Consider the following 11,066-nt stretch of genomic DNA (forward strand, 5'->3'; position numbering starts at 1 on the left):
TCTTTAAGAAATATGCAGCAGTACAACAAAACAGCATCTGTGTCTCAAAAGCTCCTCACGTCATCATAACACCTACTGTAGGATGCAAGAAACGTTATACATTATCCCTGAAAGAACACCAACATCAACACCACAGTCTGTCCTCTCATCTCGCTGTGCTCACGAGCATTTCTCAATCTGAGAAACCCGAATATAAACTTGGTTTGTCACAGAGGGTGAAGTCTTTACTTCTTGTCGATGCCCTCATATCTGATGATCTTGTAGGTGACCCAGTAGAAGACGTTGAAGATGAGGAAGGCCAGAGGAAACGCGGCCCTGGAGATCGTGTCTATCCTCTTGGCTCTGTCCACAAACTTCTTCCTTATGGTGTCTATGTCCTTCGGGACGGGCGGTTGGGGGTTCGGGGCCGGAGCGACATTCTTAACAGCTGAGCCGTCCTTTGTTGGCAGACACTGGCTCATGTTGTAGCCAGCGAAATTAAAGCGGCCCTCACGCATGTCCTCATCCTGAAAAAAACCACAAGCACATGTGGACAGAGTGAACAAACTAGCACAAAATGTATGCTTTACTTCTTAACGGTAAATGGGTCACACGTATATTGAGCATTTCAATCTGCTTCCAGTTAGCATCTCATTCCACCATTCACTCAGGGTCAGTTCAGGACAAGAGTGAGGATCAACAACCTGCTCTGCTTCCTGAGCTGCTGTGGTTCACTGAATATACATCGACATTAATCATCTGATATATGCAAATACGAAAAGAAAAAAAAGATAACATCATGCACTTAGAATGACTACTTAACTAATTAACTTTAATTCATTCAAATTATATTCATGTTAATCAGTTTCAAATATCTCAATCTACAGCCATGTTAGAAGCTCTTACAACATGATAACGATAAGTAGGCTGATGTGAATTAGTAATGCTGTGTTTTTTTAATGATATACCAAACTGATGATGATTTTAGTCATAGACAGTTTACTATAAAGATGCATTTCCAGTCACTCCCACTATCCAGAAATGAAGCCAAAATATCCTGGATAGGAAGAGCTGGACTCTGAGCAGTAGCAATCACAAGGTGGAGCTGTGACAACGAGGTCACGATGATACGCATGCTCGTCTGATTGCGAGTGAGTCTCCGCTAATGCTTGATTTATTTTGTAGCATGAAATAACTAAAAAAAAACAAAAAACGAGCTTACACACAATTGAAGGCAGGGTTTATGACCTGTACTGCAGTCAGCCAACAGGGGGTGATTGAAACATTTTGGCTTCACTTTACGGGAGGTGTCATGTCGTCCATCTTTATGTACAGTCAATTGTGTTTGTCAGAGGATCAACAGAGTTCTAAATATACATCAGTCAAACAGATTCCCCCTGTTGTCACTTAACCGATATTATTGTAATCCATTCTGAACTCATGTCCCTTAATCAATGGTCAAATTTAGGGACAATCCATACAATAGATGACCATTAAATAGTGTTCAGCAGTACCATCAACACCTAAATTGTGATTATAATAGTTTGAAAAACCACAGAGATCTCCTTTAAAGACTTTGACCTCAAAAACTACCTTTTGATTCCTCCTTTGTCTTCGCCTCAGCCGAAGGAACTCCTTCTGTTGCCTGGAGACAAAATTAACCCCGGCATATTCCAGCAATGCAGCAAATACAAAGAGCAGACACACAGCCATCCAGATATCGATGGCTTTCACGTAAGAAACCTGCGGGAGACAACAGATTTTCCTTTGTTAGATCGTCCAAGGTAACAACAACAACCTCCAATTCAAGGAATTTGATTTGACTTGGAATCTTTATTGATTTCTATTTGCAGTTTTTCTCTTAATTTAAATCCTACCCCTATTAGATCTATTCAATGATGCTTATTTCTTCCCCCCTCCTTATGTTGCTCATTATATCAGTCAGCTGTGACTTCTGCACGCCTGTAATTAGAGAGGGTGTTTGCTAACAAGTGAGCTGCCAGTAATATCAGTGAGTCCATGGACATAAACAGCAGGAAGTAATTACTGCTTTAATTACCAATACAAAGAGAACGGCAATAAGAGTTGGTTCCTTGATTTTAATCTGTTTCTTTCGAGGACTTGAGGATGAAGATGAAAGCGGCAATTTCTCCTCAGTGCGACCTCACATCTCCATGTTGGTTGATTAGCATGTGGAGCAAACAACTCAGCGTTTTCAGGTGCTTTTTACGGCAGTTATTGTCTTTCTTGAGTCGAGCCGCTCAGAGGATGCTCTTTAAATATTTATCAGCGTACATGTGTCTATTATGTGAGAATCTCTGTCGGGGCCGAGGCCTCCTGAGTGCACATCTGCAGACTGAAGCGGAGAGAGCGTCTGATCATCAAGATCGGCCTCTCGGTGCCTGTAGGACCCTTCAAGAAATATGTGCATGGTAATTTAACCAGATTGAAAATGAGTGAACACACACCGCTGCTGCTGTTGGTAATGTATATATTCTTTAAGATGAAAGCAGCTTCACGGTGTGACAGAAATGAATGAATGAAATGAATGAAAATTGAATGCTGTGAACAGCACAAGTCAGGTTGGAAGAGATACCCAGTTGAGGTGTTTTTATCCTCACAGACAGTGAATGAGATAAAACTGTGTCCTATGTGAAGTAATTCAATCAGTCAACAGATCAGTTTTGGTCGTCTTGTTTGTCTTTATACTAACCCTATTTATTAATTGTCCTCTATCCAACACAACTCCAAAATAAAGCTGCTTGGGTCATTGCTTCATATAAAACCTAATTTTGGTGCGGATATGGATCAGTTGTTTTTTTTCACTTTCTTCAACTATGTCATATGATAAATAAATCATCATTTGGGCTATACGAATACCTTTTTTTTCTTTTATATGCTTTAATCTTTATTTTGTAATTATATGCAGAGATCTACTGACTGACTGATTGACATTCTAGTTACACTTGCTTTCAAAGTACATTCAGGTCTTTTAGATTCCTATAGCAACATATATTACAAATCCCTCTGTAATGAGTTTAATGACAATTTTGGGACTTGCAATGGTTTAGAATGAACATTAAGCATTTAAACATGTTCATGCAAGTAATAAATCAATGTCTGAACATCCTAGTGACCAAACTTGATCTATATAACAATATAGTAAATATAATTTAAAAGTACTTACTGGGATAAATGCAATTATGTCAGTCTAGTTATAGAACCTTTTACCATTAGAGGCTTTTATGTGCATTCAAAGTAATGGACGTGTAGACTTGTATTAGACCTGCTGTGAATTTACCAGTTGCCGTGAAGAATATAAAAACCATTTCACCTTTGGAAGAGAAGCTCTGGAGCCGGAGCTTTGGGTTGTCATGGTAAGCACAGTGGTGATGCCCAGGGCCACTCGGGCAGGAGCAGCGTCCATGTTGATCCAGAAGGACACCCAGGAGAGGATGACGATCAGGAGAGAGGGGATGTACATCTGGATCAGGTAGTAGCCCATCTGACGCTCCAGGTGGAATTTCACTTCGATACAGGTGAATTTACCTGTAAAACAGTTCAGACACGGGAGAACAGTCAGCTGTACGGAAATGTGAACCATAGATTTTAATAACATTGACAATTTGTGTGTGTGTGACTGCCTCTGACCAGTGTTGTAGTGTTTGGTGCAGTAGCCCAGCTCCTGCTCCTCCCTCATAATGAACTGAGGCAGGGTGAGCCCCACTGACACCTGCACTGCACCGTCCGCCTCCCACTCGAACACCAGGTCGTTCATGGTGTAGCCAACTAGAGACAGAGACCAGCGACTGAATTAATATTTAGGAAACATCAGCTGATTTTCATGTTGCAGCGACAAAGTTGGTCCTTACAACTTTCCAGCTGCATCGTACAAGTTTGGACGTCCATCGGGAAGTTCTTCAGATCCATCGGGCAGGAGAGGATGAGAGTCAACCTGGGATGTGAGACATTGTTTGAGTTAGATAAAGAGAACTGATGGCAGCGTTATAATAAACATATGTTATTTGCATCTTTAATTATGTTATTTAATTCGTACAGTATGTAACTTCAGCCACTAGGGGTATTTAATCTAAACAATTGTCTTCCCCACCACTGCTTTATGTGTATGACTGTGTGTGTAGTTGACCCCAGCAGGAGTAGCTAATGCTTATGCTGGTGCGTATGGGAAAGAAAGAAAGATATACATTTAGTTAACTTACTAATTTTAACCTGAACAAACTTAGTGCATTTGATGGTATCAATTTAAGCAATTTAATAAAGTTAATTCAACAATTAAAAAAAAATATAGATGAAACACAGGTTTAGATGTTTTTACATATAATGTCTTTAACTTATAATAATTGGCCTCAAAAATCGAATTAAAGGTTGGTGCATTGTTTTTTAATATCTCTGGATGGTGCTCTTCTTTCTCCCGTGTGAAGGCCTCTGACACATGGTGCAGGATTCCCTTCAGCAGGTTCCATCACACTTTCATTACTGCAACTTATTGTCTCTGTGATACATCGTGGTCCGAATGTCTCCTCCGCCGCCGTGTCATCTCTCTCATAGATAGAGAGTGTCTAACCGCCGCTCATCCCCCCCGCTGACCCACTCTGCCTCCACACCTGCGCTCCACTTCTGCCTCGAGCTGCTCTCCAAATGGACTCTGAATCGATCGCTTCGTTCCAGAGAATATTGAATCCTCTGCGCGATAGGAGTTGTATTGAAATGAAATGAAACATATTTTCATATCTTGTACTGAGTTTTGCTCAGCGCTCGAGCTGACAGGCCTTTGAGATGTTCTCCATCATGAGCTGGTGGCACCTTTCACGCGTTTATCCACAACGATTTATAATATTCCGGGGCGGAGAGACCAACATGTCGAAGGAAGTGGTTTTTTGGTTCAATTTCTGCTTTTGATTCTCAACAAGGCCCCTGAGATGATCTTGCCATCTTGCAATCAGCATTCCTTTATTGAAAAAAATCTACATTTCACAAGCATTGTCATTTCAAAGAGGGATCTTGATGCAATAGAATCCATTTTAAAGTGTACACTTTAGATTTACACTCTTTGATGTTGGAGAGGAAAAGTAATGAGTGAACATGTCCTGAGGTGATCATATGCATCACAGATTTGGCTTCTCTACATTTTCATCTTTCGCCCAGCGCTGATTCTCATCCTCCTTTACTGTAGCCTCCTACAAGACCAGATGGTGTAAAGTAGGATTACAGAAGATGACTATATTCTTTATTATTGGTTTATTACTTGGTCTAGAGAATGTCGTGACAATTTCAATCAGAGATCTTTAAATATCTCCAAAAGCTAGAAAACTAGAAAATATTCCTGCATATGTTAATCAATTAAAATATCCCTCTGTCTTTAATTCTTGTGGCATTTTAAATTGACAACATGTCGGGCACTTCACCTGATGCTGTAGAGGACCGTCCCATCCTTGAAGATCCGCAGCAGCTTGTTGTCGGTGGTGACGTCGTGGAAGTTGGCTCCTTTCTCGTTGGCAAAGAAGAGGTCGGGCTTCCATATGGAGTCCAACATGGACGGGTCCAGGTCAAGGGAGGAGTCCGGGTATTTGCTGTACGCCAGCCGAGGGTCATTCCACTTCTGCCGCAAGAAGATGTTCACCCTGTAATCCTGTGGACATGAAGAGTAGCTTTGCATGTTTTGCAGTGCAGCCATCGAAGGTCATGAAAGCATTCTGGTAATGAGCAGTACTCATCAGTGTCAGTTTATTTTAATTCATCATGCTCCTTTTGATGAGGTTGTTAAACCCACATCATCATGATTATTCGAATACACACAATGCAATTATCATGGCATTTTAATAAGTTAATAGAACAAGTAAGCAACTACATCAATTATGAAAAGGTAAATAACTTATTGATTTTATGTATTTTCTCGGTTGGTTGAAATGTAACTACTTATACAAGACCTGTACCTGAGTACAATTTGGAAGAATTTGTACTTTGTGCAACTTGATTTTTGAAACAATATGATATAAAAAACACTACAATGGTCCTGATTAAAGTATATTTTTCAGCTAGTACTATTTCACTATCACTTCAGGAAATATATCTTACAAACACTTTGTCACATGAACACATTTACAACTGTTGTGATGATACAGAGCATTTTCAAAAACAACATCAATAAGAACATGTGATAAATAATAAAATGGATAATGAGAAAAAAAAAGAAATTTAATTGCACATCAACTCTATATCATCAGTATATCAGTTCTACACTTAGTATGTTTACTTAACCAGTTTGACGATCATCTCTAAAACAGTGACCTCATGATAACTTCTCGTACCAATCATAATTAATCTGATGAGCATTTAAAGGAGCTAAATGATGCATTTGTAAGACGCTGATGAGGAAAACTGACAGCGCAGTTAGTAGCGGTCTGAATGACACGAGGATCAGAGTAATTGATATGTCACGATGATGAGAGGCCCTTATGTTGTTTGACATTTCATCAGCATATTGGCGGTTCCAGATAGATTATTTGCATGTGTCTCCAAAGCCGTGTAATTCCCTGGCAACCTCGTGAGCAGAAAATAACATCCTCCATTCACCATCTAAACTGTTGTAATCACTCATTATGAATCATTTGATCGTGATGAGTTTCAATGCAGAGGTTTTATGTTCTTAGCCCCTTAACAGTTTGATGCCCTAACCCATTATAGATGCGCCCCCCCCACCCTCACTCCCGCTTACTGGCTGCACTTAAAGTGAATTTCTAGTTGTTGAATGAATTATAAAAACAAATAGGACTGATATACTTGGTTAGCCAGTATTTCTCAATTAGTTGAGCCTCAGGACCCACATTTTCACTGAGTCATTAAATCGTGACCCAAATCTTTGAACCACACAAATTTATCTACATATAAACGATGCTTTCAGTGGCTTTTCAGAACCTCTTAACTTGAAACTGTGAAACTTTTGTTTTGGTCCCTCTCTGTCATCAATATGAGGAAACCTGGATTTAATATAGTCAGTGTATTTTCGTTTTTACCATGTTTACATCTCATTGCCTTGGTGTTCACTTCTGATAAGCTGCCGTCACGAGAGCTGCAATAGGCTACCAAGTCCTAAGTCCTTCAAAATAAAAGCACTAAAGTGTGACTTCTTTCTGACACTTTTTTTTCTTTCACACACAAGTCAGCGACCCACTCAAAGTGGCCGTGCCAACCAATTTTCTGATGCAACCCACCATTTGAGAACCATTGGTTTATGATCTGGTCTGTGTGCACTCATGGATCCGCCAATAAACTCCTTCAGGGCAAAAAACAAAGTCTCTGAATGAATGGGAAGACATAAAAATGTAAAAAATAAATACATAAAGTTGCTCCGGTCGGTTTAAAAAAAAAGAAAACACAGGATAAATCATTCTTAACTCCAGAGCACGGATCACAGCGTAAGAACAAGTCCAAGCACAACGCTCAACTCACCATAGTAGTTTCTGCTATAGAACCAAAGCTGTTGATAAATATGTTGCAGGTAACATTAACGGGTGGACCTGAGGGATAGATAACACCATGACACGTCGTACAGGGCAGAAATCACACAGAAAGCCAGAGGAACTCACCATGGTTGTCTCTGTGACAGAGCCCAAGCTGTTGATAAAAATATTGCATGTAACGTTTACAGGGGAACCTGTGAAATGGAATGACAATGACATGATAAGGGGAATAAAATAAAGAAGATATCATCGAGGACAACTGCATGGTTTTGGAGAAGTGGGGTCCTTTAGTTTAAAAGCTGTTGTTGCACCATGAATCTCAACACGTGTTAATACCAATGTGCAGCTCTTTTCACTTTTTTATTAAATGGGAGCTCGAGGAGTGAGTGGGGACACGTGGCATGCTTTGTTCAACCAGAAGGAAAAGATCACATGAAAGAAGATATTTCGCTCTAGAGACTAAATAGATGGTTTTAAATCTGAATATGATCATACATAATATCACATAGAGCCGGCTTGTTATCTTTATACTGACGCATGGATCTGTTTTTGTTGTGATCTTTTGTGGTTAACTACTGTAAACACATCTTTTTTGTATCCTATTCTTATAAGTTCAACAGAGGATACGTGAACACAAACGAAACACACACAAAGTAATGCGGATCTGCAACAATGGGCCCGATAATTGAATAGTCTTCAAACAGGAAATTAATTGGTAGCTATTTTAATGGCCGATTAAGAGATACTAGTTCCTACCTTCGCCAAGAAGGTTATGTTGGGTTTGTTTGTGAACAAAATCAGATGCAGCATTTTTTTTTTCCTCATCGTTTGTTTTGATTTATCAGGAATAATTAATGGATCTCAGAAATCAGACATTAAGGGGATTGATAGAAATGAATGTGTGTAGTTTCGTGGAGATCCAAATACAAATGCAGATCTAGTGATTTGAAACGCTGTTTAATAGTGGGACTATTGGACCTTGTCGGAGGTATGCTCTCTCTGAGAAACAGTTTAGTTATCAAATGTGAATATTGGCTGAGTTTTATTTTTGGTTGTTGGATCATCAGTCAGAAAAAAGGCAATATAGATGTTGCACAGTGGGTTGCTTTTTTTTGTACAAAGCTCTCCCATTTGTTATTATAAATTATCAATAATTTTATCAAAATTGTCCCAATACAATAATTGACAGTTAATCAAAAGAAATAATAATTAGTTGCAGCCCCTCAATAATGTAGTAGTTCTGTGGGTAAAAATAACCATCATGCTCTAATGAGTAGTGTCGTTTTTACTCCACCGTGGCCTGAGCTGGAATCTGTTTGCGAGGGTTGGCAGGTTTTGCCAGTTAAAGTCACAGCAAATCTTTTTCTTCTCTCTCTCTCATTCTGACGAGTGGAGTTCCCTTCCCCCCTCTCTTCATCAATATTGCAAAACACTAGGTAATAATATTTGCCTGGGTTTTGTTTTGTCAGGTGGCCGCATTTAACAGCAGAAGCAGGAAAAAATCAAGCCTCTCGACAAACTCCGCAATGAAATCTAGGTCAGCCTTCAGAAAAACAGTTCAACGCACTCATCAAAGTGTGACTAGCAGGTTCACAACACAAATCGTCCGGGCTCGTGCAAAAAGTGTTTGTTTTCAGGCTGTGGGGAGGGAGATTTTGCATGAGACAGGAAGCTTTATCCTAGACTACAGAGAGAATGTGAATTTAACCAGCAGGCTTTAGGTCTTTTAATCCCTGTGTGCTTTTTCTCCCAGAGAAACAGTTGCTCACACTTCACCTCTGAAAATGCCAACTGGTGTTAAACAGCCTGTGCTCCTCACATCTCGAGTCCAATTCAGCAGGCTTGTACCCTTCCTCCCAGACAGAGAGAGGAGATCTTGGCAATGAATATCTGAGTCTTGCTAATCTATCCTGGACGGTTCCTCTATACTGGGATCCCCAAGCCCCCCAACGAATCCCCAGCCTGCAGTGCATGGTCCTGATTCCCCAGGGGTCCAGCCTATCCTCTCTCCGCTCTGTTCCAGTGACAAATGCTGTGTCTGTCTCCAGCATCGCAGCAGCGGCGACAACATCAGAGGAAGTCAGTGGCCAGCAGCTGTGCCACGGGGGGGGGCTCCATCCATCATTTGGCCTGTCACGGTGGCATCCCTGTCTGCAAGTACCGGTCTGAGACTGTGATCTCTGCAAGACCACCCCTCCTGCCTCCTTCTTAATTATCATCTAATGGAGATATGGATTCTATCACATATAATTTCAAATAAAAACAAGCATGCAATCTTATAATGAGGGTTAGTTCATGATCTAATAAAGCAAGGACTGTCTGGTGACTGGCAGTTGGAGTGATTGATTGTTCTTATCACAGGACTGACAGCACAGTATCTCCACAAGAGATAACAGCCAGATTAGTGAAAATGTCACAGTCTGGGTTTGTTTGCAGTTACATTTAACGGGGATGGAGATGCAAAAAAACATGTCCAAAGATGTGGACATAAAGGTGGTGGTTGTGGTGAGGACAAGACGAGACTCGGTGTGACGAGGTGTGTGAGGATTTTTTTCGGGAGGAGAAAGATGATAATTAACACACCTTTAAAATTCGGTCGTATTCGTGCATCATACCCGGACGTGCGACCCATGAGTGAGTCCAGAAAGTCTGATGGAGACATGTTGGAGGATGATCTGGAATCGTACTCCTTGGCATCCACAACTCTGAAACCACACACACACACACACACGGGGAAAAAATGACAAATGTCAGATCTCCAAACCCGTCATCAAAGCTTTGTGTGCGCACACATGGAGAGTGGGAAATGCGTAAAAGCGCAGATGAATTGTATGAGATTCGTCGTCGTGGGCTTCTCCTTCAACATGCATGCAAGATGATCACGCTGACAACACAACATGCTGTAATTTATAAAGGTGATATAACAGGAATAATATTGTGACGCCGCAGGATAATAGAAAATGACACCCTTCCCGTGCGTAAATTTCACCATTGGCTGAATATTTAGGGGTAAAAATTTAGGAATAAAAGGGAACTGAAGTAAATCTAATTCAAAGTGACAATCAAGCAATTACAAACTCGATCCTTTCATTTATATTGTTTCTTGGATAAAACCACCAAACCCTTCTAAACGTCTAAAATCTCTAAATTATCAAAAGTCAAAATAAAAAAATAAAAAAATAGTCCTCCATCGATGAACTTGGTAAATAAATGCCCTTACCTGAAGTTGTTTGTCTCCATGAAGTATGTCAATAAAGCTACCAAAACCTTGACGAAGGAGCGATTCATTCCTGGAGGTTTCCCCATGTGCTCACTTTTCTATTTCTTCCATGTGTTTGCATTGGTCACACACATAATCCCAAACAGGGGCACCGCTTTCTTCCTGACCAGGTCGTGGGCGTCTGCGTGTTCTCTTGTCACACAGCAACGATACAGGAGACATTCCTCACTGCGGCCACGGTTCATACTTTAGTTTCACGAAACTCTCGGACTCCCGCAAACCCATTTCTGGCGGCGGAGGTGAGGAGAAGAAACATCCTGGTCAGACGTCGAGAGGGAAGTGAAACTCCAAAACGCATCCCCTCATGGCAGCTCTCTGGGTCGGAT

At 40.7% G+C, this 11,066-nt stretch overlaps 1 protein-coding gene across 1 annotated transcript; it reads right to left on the minus strand.

Annotated features, from left to right (window-relative positions):
* Window positions 1-224: 224 nt before the first annotated feature.
* glra2 (glycine receptor, alpha 2) lies at window positions 225-10,766 on the minus strand. Its single transcript, XM_061088739.1, has 9 exons — window positions 10,681-10,766; window positions 10,044-10,165; window positions 7,450-7,517; window positions 5,406-5,629; window positions 3,852-3,934; window positions 3,631-3,768; window positions 3,314-3,528; window positions 1,573-1,722; window positions 225-506 (listed from the first exon to the last, which is right to left on the minus strand). Exons 1-9 carry the CDS (start codon window positions 10,764-10,766, stop codon window positions 225-227), a joined length of 1,368 nt encoding a protein of 455 aa, XP_060944722.1.
* Window positions 10,767-11,066: the final 300 nt, after the last annotated feature.

The sequence above is a fragment of the Limanda limanda genome, chromosome 16 (assembly GCF_963576545.1).
Source record: "Limanda limanda chromosome 16, fLimLim1.1, whole genome shotgun sequence".
Classification (NCBI taxonomy): Eukaryota; Metazoa; Chordata; class Actinopteri; order Pleuronectiformes; family Pleuronectidae; genus Limanda; species Limanda limanda.